Source organism: Lagopus leucura, unplaced genomic scaffold (assembly GCF_019238085.1).
Source record: "Lagopus leucura isolate 7727_CA_CO unplaced genomic scaffold, USGS_WTPT01 Super-Scaffold_810, whole genome shotgun sequence".
Classification (NCBI taxonomy): domain Eukaryota; kingdom Metazoa; phylum Chordata; class Aves; order Galliformes; family Phasianidae; genus Lagopus; species Lagopus leucura.
This window is the reverse complement of record NW_024962261.1, coordinates 12846413-12862280: the sequence shown is the minus strand read 5'-3', so window position 1 is coordinate 12862280 and position 15868 is coordinate 12846413. Positions and strand designations below refer to the sequence as shown.

General features: G+C 36.9%; 1 protein-coding gene across 1 annotated transcript in view; it reads left to right on the top strand.

Moving 5' to 3' along the window:
• AUH (AU RNA binding methylglutaconyl-CoA hydratase) overlaps positions 1-15868 on the top strand; it is a 112537-nt gene that overhangs the window by 8985 nt on the left and 87684 nt on the right. The window contains exons 3-4 of the mRNA XM_042866121.1: positions 3375-3442; positions 3540-3627. Of these exons, the coding sequence (XP_042722055.1) occupies positions 3375-3442; positions 3540-3627 (156 nt within the window). The remainder of the gene's footprint in view (positions 1-3374; positions 3443-3539; positions 3628-15868) is intronic.

The window sequence follows — 15868 nt, the reverse complement described above, 5'->3', positions numbered from 1 at the left end:
GTGTGTTTGCTTTACTTTCTGTTGGGAGAGGAGGCAGCAGGTAGAGCTGCTTTGAATCAGTTTAGGATCACACAAAAAATGTAGAAGTCATGATTTGGTAATGAAGGAATTGCCCCTTTCTGAGGCAGTCTCCAAATAGAGATGCTTCTCTTGTGATTGCCAGCCCTTAAATCAGGCTAGGGAGGGGTGTGTGACCCCTTGCGGTTGCTCAGATAAATTGCTTCCACCTGTGCTCCCAGGTCTGGCTATGCCCCTTCACCAGCTGCTCAATCACTGATTCAACTGACCTAGCAGTTCCCGTACATTTGAGCAGCTGAGAAACAATGCAGACTGTCCATGACTACTTACATAGTGTTGTTAGTTAACTTAGTCCCTCGGAAAATCTAGCTGATAGAGTGAAATTTGATTTTTAATATATGTGATTAATAATAGACACACCTTATTTGCTGAGTTTTCTGGAGTCATGTGGAAATGACTCCCAGGAAAAAAATATGAAATTAATACTGCCTTCAGCATTGTCTGAATGGCTGTTCCTTTCTAACGTATCTGCAACTTCCTTGACATTGTAAAGATACTGGAATTCCATTATTATGATGTTTATTATGATTCTGATATTTGTTTCTGAATGTGATAATGAGTTTTTACTACTTTTTACAGATAAGTTTTTTGAGTATATTTTTTAAGATATTTGCATGCCCATAGGTGGACACTTCAGGAAGAGTGAACTGTAATTTAATGTTTTGAATGAGAATGTGAGATTTTTCAAAATAGATGTAATACAATGTACAATACAATGTACATTTTTGTTAAAAATAATTGTTAGAATAGTTATTGATAATGTTTGTACTTCTTGTTATCATTTTCTTTTTCCCAAGAGGTTTGGTGGGACTGTGCAGTGTTATATAGTGCCTGATTTGCCCTGTTTAGGGCAAATTTTTGTAAATTTGTATACCCATATGACCAGGGATTTAAATTCTTTAGGATATCCAAAACATGGAAGGAAGACCTTCTTGAACAGTTTCTTTTATAATGGCATCCAGCAATTAATTCACAGTCTTCGGCAAACTGATGTGGTGAGTTGTATTCCCAGATTTTGGGGACAAGGAGATCTTGGAGTAAGCTAGGGAAGGAAGAAAGTACTTTCTTGGGATTAAATTACTCAAATGGAAACAAGTCTATTTTTCTACTTTGATAATATGACTTTGAGCAAGTACTCAATTGATCTGTAGTTCGGTCATTGATTAATACACTGGGAAAACGTCCCACGCCTTACTGCAGTTCTAAAAATAACCAAGGGATTTAAGGATGCCCAGACAATATTGTAATAAAGTATTAGAACAAAAGTGACTCAAACGAGCATTCAGGGAATATCTTTTAATATGCCTCATTTCAATATATGATTGTCTCATGTTAGCCTCATATGCTTTTCTGGTTGCAGTTATTGCTTTACTTTTTTTCCCCCCTCCTCTTATTTAAGAAATGGATGTCATCTGTATTTACCTCTCACTTATCTGGGAGGGGAGACAGAAGTGATAGGTTTATGACTCAGTGGGATACTTTTAAGACTTAACTTGTATGATTTGTCTTTAAGGGGCCCTTCTTCATAGGAAAATTACAAAATATGTTTTAATGTTAATTGGGAATTCGTTATAATATTGATGATGGTAAATAAAGAGAGTTGCTGCTATTGAAAAAACATACTTTTGCTAAGGACCTTATTTTTTAGTTAAAGAAATAGGTTTGAGATGGCAATGTCTTTGCCTCATTCAAACTTTGGATATGCAAGTGTAGTAGTCTTAGAGCTTAAAATCAAAACCAGGTTAACTGGCTTTTTGTCACTTTAAAACATGGTGCTGATTTTGCTTTATCTATGTGTATGAACATACGATGTATTTGAATTTGGAATATTCCTGAAATACAAGTTGCAGCAGTAGAAAAATGCTGCAGTTGGAAGCACGTAGGAATTCCTGCTTGAATGCTCATTAAGGGCTGTTGCAGTTGTGTTGGTGAATTTAGTTTGGCTTTAGAGAACAAAGTAATGAAGGTTTTCTGGATCAGCCAGGCTCTCCTCTTTCTTGATAAGGGTTAATTGAACTTCGGGAGCAAGCAAGAGCAAAGTGTGCTCTCCTGCTTGGGTTTAACCATTTTCATTTGAACTTCAGACATGGCAGCTGTTGAATGGAAGACTTCGTTTTCAAATTGGTAGCTGCAGAAGGAGCAGGAGCTCAGTTTAACAATCTGCGTGTGTGTAGGCACTTACATTTGGGAGGAAGGGAAGTGGGATTAAACACTAATAGTTCATCACTTTGAGATGATGTTTCTATGAAGGAAATAGTGTGTGCTGAGAAAACAAGACAGGCTCCTAAAGTGACTAGGGGAGCCAGAGTATAAAGAGATGGTTCTTGCAGAGTTTGGTGTTGTGGTGGTAAATACGCAGGCAAATACTGAGTTTCTGGTAGATTGATGGCAACACTGTGGGCCTTTTTGTTTGGGATAAAGGGAGCTCCCTTTTTCTCTTTCATTCCTGGTGCCAGTGTTAGTCCATTGCCTTCTTTTCACTTGCCTTGGATTCTCCAGATGAAAAACAAAATCCTGACCTTAGCAAGACTGGATCAATTTCTGATGTTTAGAATTCAGGAAATTGTAATACATTCAGGAAATAATTGCCTAAAAGATTACTATCTGGATAAACTTCTTGGGATTTTTCGTGCCTGTTAAGCTAAGGGAGAAGGAATAAGGACAAGCAAGTGGTGCTCCTTGTGAGACACAGATCAGTGTATATGGAATCAGTCATTGAGCCAGCTGATCTCTAACTGGACTAAGGGAGTTATAAATATGTGATCAAAGCTGTGTAGCCTAGCACTAGTTTCTGTCTTGAGAGAGAGTTTCTGTATGTTTTTTTATTTTAAAACAGAAGTTCAGATATATTTTTGCTAGCATTCTCTCTGTGTGGCTTCATTGTCTGTATTGGAATTACTAGTCTTAGCTATGATAGCTCTTCTTGCTTTAAGAAGTTTCTCAAAGCAGGCTACCTAGATATGGAAATAGTGCATTATTTTGCTTGATTATATGTTAGCACTTTGCATACAAATGTGAAATTTGTGCATGCCTTAGGTAATTTAAGATGCAACCTTTCTGACCATGTAATAGCGTTAGGGCCAGATTTTTACTTCTTAAAATACATCATTTCTGTTGAACACTGAAATGTTCAACACTGGAAAACTTAAATCCGTTTTTTTCTTTCTAAAACTCAGTAGCTAATTGACTGCACTAGTATGTTTCTTTTAGCACTCCTGAAATTGAAATAATTACTTGTGTGGATATTGTATATTTTTCTGTATTATAACAGTGATACAATTTTTCTTTCCCTCCAGGAATTGTGGTGCTTGGGTTAAACAGATCTCATGCCAAGAATGCACTTAACAAAAATCTTTTAAAAATGGTAAGTGAAAAGAACAGTTTCTAATATGAAGGTGAAATACTGGAATTAAATACTTTTAAAAGTGTTTGGTTATTCCCCTCCCTCCTTTTCTCTTTAGATGTCAAAAGCTGTGGATGCTTTGAAATCTGATAAGAAAGTACGAACTGTTATATTCCGAAGTGAAGTCCCAGGGATATTCTGTGCTGGTATGCAAACTTAATTTTCCTGAGAAGCTGGAAATCTGTATCTAATTTTTTGCAGACACACAGACCCACTTATACAACACACACAGAGATATGTACATGAAAAAAAAGAAAAGAAAATGGAAGAAGAGAAAGAGAAGTGAAAAAAAAGCCCAGATTCCAAGGAAACTTGTCTTATGTATGTGTTCATCTCAGTAGCAAATACAGTGGTTTTATATGATTTTCCTCAATTGTTAACAAGATCTGAATATCTGTTTTATTCTTTCTGTGTCATAAAGTGTTTCAAAAACTAGTTTGCTATGAAATCATTTAACTGAGCTTTTACAAATTGTTGCACGTACTTCATGTAGAGGACCAAAAACTGCTAATAGCTGTATGGAAAGCTGTATAAAGAACATATTTTGAATACATTAAAATCAACTTTAAATTAAATAAACAAAATTCATTATGAAATGTAATCTTACTGAAACTGAGTATAAAAAAACAAAGCATACACGCAGCCCAAATGTAAAAATGCCTTACCAAGCAGTAAAAATGCCTTACCAAAGTTGTAAGAAAGCAAAAGCTACGAACAGCCATAAGCTGGGAACAAGAATTTGGGAATTTGTCAACATATCAAAATCAGTGGAAGCAGACATGTATTTTGTAGATGAATAGTGTCTTTATATTCAGATGTCCAGTACAATTCAATTTGTTCAAATTGAATCTTAATAAATTTCAAATGGTTAAATAAATCCATTTCTTCTTTCTAGTATAGGAATAGAACTGTCAGGATAGAGAAGATAAGTTCTAAAATTTTAGAGTTCTCTGCTGTGTTTACTAACCACACATAGCATAATTAATTCAATTTTAAATGCAAAACCTTGTGTCCAGTTTTTACTTGAGTAATGTGTGTAAGTAATTCTTGTGTAGTTTAACTTTTTATTGTTATTAGTTTTAATAACTATTTTCATTCAGCTGCAGTGTGCTGCTTATAGGGTTTCCGTAAAGAATCATTTTGAAAAAACGGAGTAGTCCATATGGCATTTAGTAATACATGACAGTATGATAATCAATGTATTTCATTTAAAAGTTGCATCTTGATTTTGAAGGAAGTTGTAGACATTAGTAACTAACAGTAATCTTTGGGAAAAAGTTAAAAGCTGCCTTTTTTAAACTGAAGAAGAGTGGTGAGTGTTCAGAGGAACACACGCAAATGGTGTTTTCAAGTTAGGTGTTAGAAAACATGCGAAAATGTGTCTATTAATTGAGTCCTTCAACAATTATTTTTTTCAATTTTTTTGACATTCATGAATTTAATGGTAGCTTGAGATCAGGCTAATTTTGAGTGAAGAGAATTCGGGTATCCTATTTAAATAGTATTTACAAAATCGAAGTTGCATTCTATTCTTAATTGGATGGCTTTGCAGAGCCGTTTTCTTGTTAAGATGTAAAGACTGCTTTGTTGTCTGTTTGTCTGTCTTGAAAAACAACTTAAGAGGGTAGGTTTTTAGAAAGCTGATTGTGGACAACTCAGCTATTTTGGCTGCCAACACACCAGAGGGATGAGATACCATCCAGAGGGACCTAGACCGGCATGAGCAATTGGCTGAGGAGAACCTTATGAGGTTCAGCAAATTCAAGTGCAAGGTCTTCTTCTCTCGGGAGAACTGATGGTGGCATTTCAGTATCTAAAGGGGAGCTACAGGAAAAAAGGGGACAGACTCTTTAGCAGGGTCTGTGGTGATAGAACAAGGGGAAATAACAGCAAGCTTAAAGAGCGTAGATTTAAGTTAGATATAAGGAAAAGTCTTTTACAGTGATGATGTTGATGCACTGGAACAGGTTGCCCGGAGATGTGGTGGTTGCCCTGTCCCAGGAGACTTTCAATGGAGGCTAAATCAGACCCTAGGCAACCTGATCTAGCTGTGCGTGTTCCTGTTCGTTACAGAAGAGTTGGATAGATGTCCTTTACAACTCTATAAGATGCAAGAATGTTTATATGTGGACATAGGAAGTGAAAATAACTGTGAGGAGTGAATAAGAGTAGGACTGGATAGTTAGATCTTAAATCAGGGTTTGGAGTCAGAGTATGGAACAATTGTCGTAACTTAACAGAAATAAAAAGTGACAGATAAGAGGGTAGGTCTGTGGAAGGAAGCTCTTGTGACTAAACCAGTAAAATTACGATGTTCCAATAGTGGTAAGTGGAATTCAGGGTGAGCTGGAAGATTTGAAACAGAATTTGCCAATGATAATGATCAGAAAGAGCTCAGTGGCCGTATGGGTTGCTTCTGTAGAAGATGTTAAGAAGTTTATATGAAGAGAGGGAAAAAACAGAAAGCATAGAGAATATGGAGAAAACAGATAATGGCTTAGAGAAGTCAGAGAGAGGGAGGGACTGAGGAACATACTGTATCTAGTGAAATATTTTGAGAGTCTTTATTTGGAAATTCAGTAGAACAGAAGAAAGTTTTCAAACTTAAGTGTTAAAGGACAATGTTTTATTTAAAAATTACTTTATTTCTTTTAAAAATTGAAGGATCAACTTGTGAAATGTCTCATTTGGTTTTGCACTATGGCGCAATTCAGTTAGGCTAAACTCTGAATGTTTGTTTAATTTTTTCTGTATTTCCTCATTTCTTGCGTATGTGGGAATGTATAGTTTTAAAAACACATTTTTTTACGATGATATTTTGGACCACCATCTGGTATTTTACTGACCACAGATTGAGCAACTTTGTCCTAGAGTGTAGTTCCCTTTTATGTCTGGAAGAAATTAAAGGCCCTTAAATCTTGCCATTCCTCAGCTATCAACAAAAATCTATGAAAGCCACAAGCCAAATGTCTTGTTTCCTTCAAAGGGCTAGTCCACAAAAGCTCACATCTAACTGATGCTTGCTAAATGACAGTATGGTTGATTAAAAGATTTAAAGTCTGCTGAAGAATGGTGTGGATATGAGGGTGGTTCCAAATTATGGGATTATTACATGGTGAACTGAGAGAAAAGAGGAGGAATTCTGTAAAAGACTATAGATGTGCCAGCAGTTGTATACTTTCATTTCTGCTTTCTTGTTCATTTTGAGTATTTTGCTTCTCCTGTTCCCTTTGTATCTCCTTTCTGATGCACTTTACTTATGGATGCAGGAAGTTCTTCATCAGTGCTCTAGCACTGATCAAAAGGTGTATGTAGAAATCAATGAAGAGCCTAGCTGGATGCATTATGATGCATTTTCATAGAATCATAGAATCCTTAGAGTTGGAAGGGTCCTTTAAAGGTCATCTAAGGGTTCTGTGATTCTGTGAAAATGCATTCTAATGCATTCAGTTGGGATCTTCAGAGGCCTTCTGCTTCTGTTCCAGGTTCTCTGGCTGGAGGTCACTTCTTAGTCTTTCTTTGTCTAAAAGTAAATAAATAAAATATTGGCCTTTCTGCAGTGAGCATATGGGACCAGTCTTCGTTTACGTGGACTTATGTTGTATGTCTTCCAGTTCTGCAGCCAAGACAGCTGAGTGTGCAAGAATTTGTTATTCAGTATTGCTTCACCAAAGAGAACTGCACTAACTAAAATAGAGATTGTGAGATTGATAAGTTATTTTCTTTGTGTATACGTGAATCAAAGAAGGCTTGAGGGCATTTTCTAATTGATAGATTTCTGTATCTGTTCCTGGGAGACATTCTTTCAGAAATCATTGAGATGTATCAGATGTATCAGAATATGGATAACTAATCTTTTAGTTGTTGTTGCAACTAGCTTTCCAGGTAGCTTGAAAAATTTGGGTATTGGGGCTCTTTAAAAACTCTTTGATCTAAAGCAGTTTAAGTCACTGCAGCTTTGCCAATTAGCTCCCCTCTTGGAAATGCAGTAATTTTCTGCCAACAAAAATTCATTGCTTGACTCTGTGGTGTGAATAAAGCCAACAGAAGTGGGGGTTTTTGTTTGTTTGTTTTGCATAATTTGAGTACATCAAGACTTTCTTTCCAGCACAGCTAAGTTAGTTATTATATGGTTTGTACTTTATGGCTGACATTTCCAGCTGGTATCGTTTTTCTGGCAGAGGTTTATGAAGTAGACAGGCCTGGGAGGGCCAATCCTTGAAAATTTCATTTATGAGTTTTTGTTATGGACTGAATGAAAATGCAAAGGGGGAAAATAGTGCTGTTAACAACCATCAAATACTTAAGCTAGTCTTGCAAGAGTAGCACAGAAGTACAAATGTGGTTAGAATCTCCTTTTTTTTTCTTCCCAGTTTCTGTTAAGTAAGCAAACAGAGAGGATAGTTCTTTCCCAGATCATACTTTGGTTGTTAGGGCTCCAGGTCTGTCTCGCTCCAATTTATAGGAGGGAGATGAGGTTCTTTAATATCTGTATACCCGGTGTGAGATTAAGAAACAACGGTTCATATGTTGTTGCATCCAGTTTATTACTAAGACCTAATCAGGGAGACGGGGAAGGGAAGGAGGGCGATAGAAAAGATGGAAAAGAAGCAGGAGTTGCGTAAAGCGGGGATAGTCACCAGCAGGATCCAGCAGCGTCCCGTTGCACGGCGTTTGAAGGTCCCAGGCAGAACGCAGCAGAAGACGGGGAGCAGCAGCGTGACCGGCCTTGGGCAGCAGGCAGGTAGACGAGGAAGTCGAGGAGCAAATCCTTGAAGCAGCAACAGCGGTCAGGCAGCAGGCTCAGGAGAGTTCGACAGTATGCAGGAATCACCTCAATCTTCAGGAATCCCTCTATCTTCCGGAATTCCTCTCTCCTTCATGAGGAGTCTGTTGTCAGAAACCTCCGTTCTTCTTGAGGAATCTCTTGTCAGAAACCTATCCTCGTGGTTTTCAGTTCCTCTTTTATCCTCCTTGTTCTCCTGCCTACGTGACAAGGATGGGCTTCGAGCAAGAGTCACTGAGTACCCTCTAAGATGGCCCATCATCCTGAGATAGGTCCACACAAAGGAGCACTTCACAGCTATTTAGCTGCAGTTCATCTCGCTCTCGTCGCCCCTGGCCTTGCCCATCTGCGTTTCCCCAGACAAAGGATTTCACAACCTTTGCCTAGGGCTTGCCTGGACTTATCCATATGTCTCCTTAAGACAAAGGTTTTCACCGTCCTTGCTCGGGACTTGTCTGGACTTGAACAAGTCCATTGGTGTCCCCAGCAAACTTTGAGACACAGACATTGACAGAATAATATCTTACAGAGTAATATCTTACAAGGTCATACATAGGAATTGAGAGTAGAGTTAATGTACCACTTCACAGTTCCCTTCTGAGGACTGAAATAACATGTGAAAATACTTTAGTGCCTTCTAAATATTTTTGTCTATAAGTGCATTTAACTGCCCTAAGTAAATCCCTTCAAAGGTATATTATAACTAGGTTCTGTCTCTTTCCACTTCAGACTTTTACCAACGCTTAGATTCAAACTGGTGCAAGCTGCTGGTAGACCACTAGACTCAGTGGCAGGTTGGTCGGTTGTGTGACAGTTTTGTCCTGTGATTGTATTCATAGTAATCTGTGGAGTTTGGAGTTTACAGCTTGCATATGCCTTATCCAGGGCATCCACTCAGATGTCTCTCTCTTCCTGTGTTGTGTGCTCAAAACACCTGCATATCTATTTCATCTGGATTTTATATTTTTCTAGTGATAACTTTAGTTTTTCTTTCAGTGCAAGGACACTTCTAATTTACTGTGTAAGAGAGACTCAGTTTTGTCACTAATTGAAGACTAGCTGAACTGACATTACTTTTAACCACACAATACTTTTCTTACAATTTTTTTCACAGATTCTAGTGGAAGTAGGAACAGCTTTCTACACTGCTAATATTGCCGCAGTATAATTCTTTTCTCCTTCTTAAAAAAAAAAAAAAAAAAAAAAAAAGTTTATGGTAATTGGTTTATTCAGCTCCAGGATGCCAGTTAAGGATATTTCCTTGCAGTTTTTCTTCCTTTTTTGGTCTTGTATGAGCTGTGGATCATAGCTCATTGTAATTTGTGAGCTCATTGTAGTTTGTGAAGCTGGTAAATAATGTATTTAAGATCAGGCTATTATGGAAAGACAAATTTTGAAAGCCACTTAGTGAAGCATTTTTTAGCTTTATTTAATTGATCTAACTTTTAAATTTGCCTTTTGAAGCTAATGGTGCAGTATTTCACCATGCTTCCTTCTGTGTGACATACGTGATTCAACAGTGGAAATGTAAGTGGCTGATGAACCCTAGTAATGTAGGCAGTCTTCACTCTCCTTTCCTATTGGAACAGAATTCATCTCGGACATGAGATCTCTGCTATTAAAATTTATTTTAAAAAAACAACTTTGTCCAAGTTGATCCTCTGCTTATAGTGATGATTCTTAAGGGTATAACCCATGAGTGTCCAGACTTCTGGCTTGCCTGTGTGAATAGTAGTTGTCCTGGGCTGCATGTAAAATATATAATATAGCTAATGTATTTAAGTAACAAAACTTACTTTTAATGTATTTTTGTTGCTCTGATTTTTGTTTTAGTAAAAAACATAAATCTAGTGGTATATTTGACCCTGTTTTTGTGAAATCAGTGTGTCATTATCTAGTTTGGTGGAAGTTGCTGCAATTGTTAGTTCTGAAGGTGTTTGTCAGAATTATTTGATGAAATATTATTCTTTCTATGTTTCTTCCTTGACAGTAATTGTTCAGAAATATACATATCGCCAAGAACTGATGACATGAATAAGATGTGATTATGAAGCAAGGGATATATTTCTCTTGTAAGATGATATGCCCTATAGAAGTGTGGTAAAGACAGACTGCCTAATTTCTTTTTTTTTTTTTTTTTTTTTTTTTTAGTTGAATGTCTCACTGCAAATTTATACATTCCATTTCAAAATTTGCAGGTAATGTATGTTCACTGAAAATGGAGTTCCCATAATCAGCATCCAATTGGTGATGATTCAGTCCCCTGGACTTTATTAAGTTCACAGCTTTCATGATTATTTACAAGACATCAGTCATTTCTAAAGCTTTTGCAGATCAATTTTTTTGGTGTGTGACGCAGTGGTATTACATCAAACTTGAGTTGCCAGTTGCAATTGCAACATCTTCTATTAATTTTATTAAGTCCCTTTTCTACCAACCATAACTGGGGTAACGGTTGGTACATCAGATTTGTGGACAAGTGAAAGAAAATTGCTTTTATGAGGTTTTTTTTGCTGCATCAAATAAATACAGAGATTTAGTTGTATCTTTCAGTGATACCAAAGAAGCCATTTCTACAGTGATATTGTATTTGTTATCAGTACCTCTAGTGAAAATGGCAAGGTGAGCCATGTCTGTAGCATCAGTACTTTCATCTATCTCTAAAGCATAAAATTTGAAATTAGCAGCCTTACTCTCTAAATTTCTCTCAATAGATTTTCCTGTTTCTTTGTAAAACTTCTTTTTATGAGGATACATTATATCTGCCACACTTTCCATATACCTCCCTTACTTAATAAACTCACCATGAGTAAATGGTTTTAATTTTATTTCAAGTGGAAGGACAGAGCCACTGTTGTGATGATGTGGCAGTAGAAGCCAGGTCACATTGCAAGCTGTGCTGGGCTGCATGCAGTCCACAGGTTGTGGGTTGAACATACATGGTATAAACTTTCCAAGTTAAATTGATGTACTTGTAGACAGTGACATAGTTGGACGATGTAGCTTGGTGACTAGTCCTTTCCTGTTGTGACAGAGCACTTACCTAAGGTTTGCATCTAATACAATCACACAGAACTGTAATCAACATCTGTTATTTGAAGTATTGGGTTATTTGCAGGATGGATATCTGTCTTTAGAATTAATTTTGAGTAATAATGAGCTATGTATGTGCCACTGAACAGATTGGTGTGTACTAGAAAGTTTACAAAAAATGGAGTTAAATTATTTAATTTAGGCTATGAAAGAATGTAGTAAGCTTGTGGTAAGTTTCAATAGCTGATTAAAAACAAACACTATGCTTATTTTTTGTTTATTCTGTATTAATAACTTAAAATATTATCGTTTTAAATCTGGTAGAAAAAAAAAACAAGATAGAGTTAATGTGGATTTTTTTTTTTTTCCATTTTAACCTGCCTTGAAAGTATCAAATTCTAGATAAAATTTGAGAGGGTGGAATCCCTTAGTTCTTCACTTTAAGAAGTGGCTTGTGACAAGAAGTGATGATGACTTTCTCAGTGCCCTTATAATTTGTTACAAGAGCATGCAGAAAAAATTTATCAAGTTGAGTGCTTAAAATTGTTGAATTCAAATATTGATACAAAATAAGCCATTACTGTTTTGTGGAGCTGTAGTCAAAACCTTAAATACGCTGCTGAAAAAATCACTTTATATTTGAGTTCTGTGTGTGGTTTTCAAGTTTGCTCTTTCTTCTTTCTAGCAGCTGTACAGAAAACCTAAGGAAACTAACATCTGAAGGTTACACTTAGCCTTTGTGAGTTCCTGTCTTACATATAATTTACAGTAGATCAAGTGAACATTTTGGTAGTCGGGTTTGTTTTCTGTACTGCACTGTGCTTTTATTTACAGAAGGCACAGGTTTTACTTTAGATCTACTGTTTTTTTTGTAACTAGATATCTGAATGTAATATCATTATGAAAAAGAAGTATAATGTAGGTTGCAAATAAACAAACTGCATCCAGAATAGATAGAGAACTTAGACAGTTTTTTGAGATGTTTGAAACTGACACAATGCTCAAGATCTTCTGGATGTCTGGAGAAATAATAAAGAAGTGTCCTGAGCAGAAATTTTTAGTACATGCAGTTGACACAAACAGAAACTGTGAAGAAGTGTCTTCAATTGTGTCCCAGAATTTAAATGAAAGAGACATCTTGTTGTGATGATTTCTAAAGTACTGAAATGCATTTAACTTGAATATCTAGACTAGTGGAATGTGCATGCAGACTTTGAAGTATTATAGTGAATTTCAAGATGTGAAGTATTTTCTAAAATGTTTTCTAGTAGAAAAAACTAAAATGTGAAACACTTTATATTGGAAAAGCTATGTTTTGGAAATGGGGTAGATTTGCAGTAGATACCTTTAGATTTTTTTTTCATCACTAAGACTCTGCTTTCTAGATATAAAGCAAGTCCAAATTCTTACTTCAGTCTTTAGAAAATAATCAGAAATAGTTTTGCTCTGTATTTGTCATTTCTGTTAGTACATTTCTCTAAGGTTTGAACTACAATGTCTTTGGTAATGTGACTGGGTTGTGTGAACTTATGTATAGTAGAAATGCATATTCAGTGGTTACACTACATATTTAACATAACTGAAGTGCATTTGATTTTGGCTTTATAGATATTTTCTGTAATATTTCTGTCAAGTTTACCTCTTTTTCTAGATCACTTAGGTAGATGAATTCCTGAATTTTATATGCTTATTACAGAGGGCTTTGACTTTGACGCTGGTCTTAAAGACTGCTTAAAACTTTTCTTGAACTTCTTGTACACTCGTAAATGCGTAACTTTTCTGTTCATTTCTATGTCAGAGGTAGTTGTCATTAGATGACTATTTGTATGCCCATGTCGCCTTGGACCACAGTCTATACCATGTAAGTAATTTCTATATTCTTCTGGTGGGAAAGCAGTGGTTTCTTGTATATGCAATTTATTGATGTTCGTGTAAACTTGACCGTGGAAAAAATGGCGTAGCTTAACTAAAAACTTGTTTCACCATTGACAGACTGCTTCTGGTATCCATGTCTGTCAAAGCCTGAGAAATGCAAGATGTAGTGTTGTTGAAGTCTTTGATTTTGTAGGGTTGATGAATGGAGAGGATGCTGTTTCAGAACAGTCTTTGTTTCTGCGGAAGAGAGTTAAGTCTTCTTGGCGTGTTTGAGAATCTTCTGTTCAGGAAAAACCTTAATGTGGTTTAATTTGTTGTCCTTTGTTGAATTCAGTACGTATATTAGCTAAGTTGATTTCATATCCAAAGCTAAAACATTATCTGTGCAGTTTTCAGTGATATTTCTAGGCTGTTTGAAGTTATGGGGTAGTTTGGGTGGGTCCTCTGATAACTTGGTATGTATCTGCCTTCTTTAACTCTCTGCAGGTATTTTGAAGTATTTGGATTGTCTCACCTGTAGCTGACCTATGTGTTAACAAGTGCTTTGAGTCCTAGTGGTCTTTTCACATGAATTTGTATATGACTTGGCTGTGATGAACTTGTTTTTCATTGTAGAACACCGTGTGGTGCTATATTTTATTTTTGTGACCTAAACAGTTTTGATGATAGTGTTCTAGTGGTTGCTGAATAGAGCTTGCACAGCGTTAGATTGTCTCTATTTCTTACACTGCTCCCTCTATTCCCAGTGCAGTGAGTAGTCTGGGCGTTGGCAAAGCTTGGGTGGGGACAGCCGACACCAGTGGACCGAAGGGATATTTCATATTGTATGATATCATGCTCAGAAGTAAGACTGAGAAGATTTTATAGTAAATAGACCTTACTTGAGCACTGGCCGAGCATCAGTCTGCTACTGGTGAGTGATTGCTTTTGCATCTCTCTCTTTTTTTTTTCTTCCTCGACTTTGCTTACTAAACTCTCATTTTCTAAACCCATCAGACTTTTTCTTGCTTTTGATCTTCCAGTTCTCTCTACAGTTCTGCTGGTGGAGAGCAAGTAGATGGGGGCAATTACAATGAAATCTTGAGTCACTAGCTGTGATAGCTCCAAGAATGTCGTGTGTGTTGTGAATACCAGTATTAGTATGATGATACCACACTCTTCTTTGGCTGTGCTGATGGGATATTTGAAATGACTGTAGCTTTGTTTAAACAGATGCTGGGTTATTGTTTTTTCCATTTCGTCTTCAGAGCACAGTGATGAACTCTTAATTAAGGGTATTTGGGGTGATGCTATTTACCTATTTTAATATAAAAGTATCCTTAGTATAGCTTAGGTAGAAGCAGAGTTTTGGAGAAAAAGGTTCTTTCTGTACCTCTAGTCCTTCATGGCCTCCAGCTTGGCTACACTTTGAGAGGTGCTTTGAGGTTATGCATTCTCACTGCTTTTACTTTTGTTAGCAACTGATTCTTACTGTGATCTGGAATTGCGGTGCCTTAGAGCATTAGATATTAGGTAATCCATTTGAGTTATATTCTTAAGTTAGAGAATTTTATGTCGGTGATCTGGGTTGCTGCTGGGTCAGGGGTGGACATAAATCTGAGCTGGAAAGAGACTTGGCTAAGATGAGCTCATCCATTGGCTCTTCTGCGCCTGCCTGCACAGTAGGAGTTAATGGAAGAGCAACACAACCAAGGATTGGTTTAGTCTCTGTGGAGAGCACTTGCAGAAGTGCTGAAAACACTGAAAAAGAGGGATGCAAATTCTTTCGTCTTTTCCTCCCCATCCAACAGTACTGCTCCTGTCAAACAAGACATCTTCCAACCACAGCACATCTTGACCAGTGTTGATATTGAATGCCCTGTTATTAAGGGAAATGCTGTGGCCATGGGACTCAGTAGGTCAGTTTGATGGTTGGACTTGCTGATCTTGAAGATCTTTTTTGACCTAAATTAAGCTTCTATGCTGTATAGACTTGTTTCAGCAACAAACTTTTCCTTTATATCTTTCATTTCAATACTTAAGGTAGAGAAAAATTCTCAATACTTCAATTTCTTCAAAGCAGGGTTACTATCCCTGCCTGCATTAAGACATTTCTGAAACTTCGTTGATGGGCTACTCTGGAAGTAAAGCCTCCTATTTTATTATGTTGACCCATGACGTCAGAGGTAGATGGTGGTGGTATGGCAGTAGAATTTGAACCTTCCCACCAGTATTCCGTTACACTTAGTTGCCATGTGACAGATTGCAGCAGAGAAGCAGTCTGACAAATCAGTGTTTAATACAGAAGTGCATATGAAGCAAGGATAGGAATTGAATTCTAACATGTGGAAAAAATGGCACCTATTGACATTCCTTGACACTTTCTGTGTGTTTATGGAGTCCTAACAGTGGATGTGAACACGGAGAGAAAGTTTCAGCAGTGGTGAGAGTGAGTCACCTCTGCTTGTACAGATTATTACAAACGTGATGTCACGGATTTGACCAGATCAATCTATGTCCGTGACAGGGGCGACAGGCCTCTGCCCTCCCCCCCAGTCCCACAAAAATGGGAAGGAAGGAAGGGAGGAAAAGAACAGCGGCAACAATCTATGGAGGAAAACTTATTTTACTATAATATCGGAATACAAAATAACGCAATATACAATTTAGTTGAAATTGAGATTAATAAATCAGACAAGATAAGAGAGAGAGAG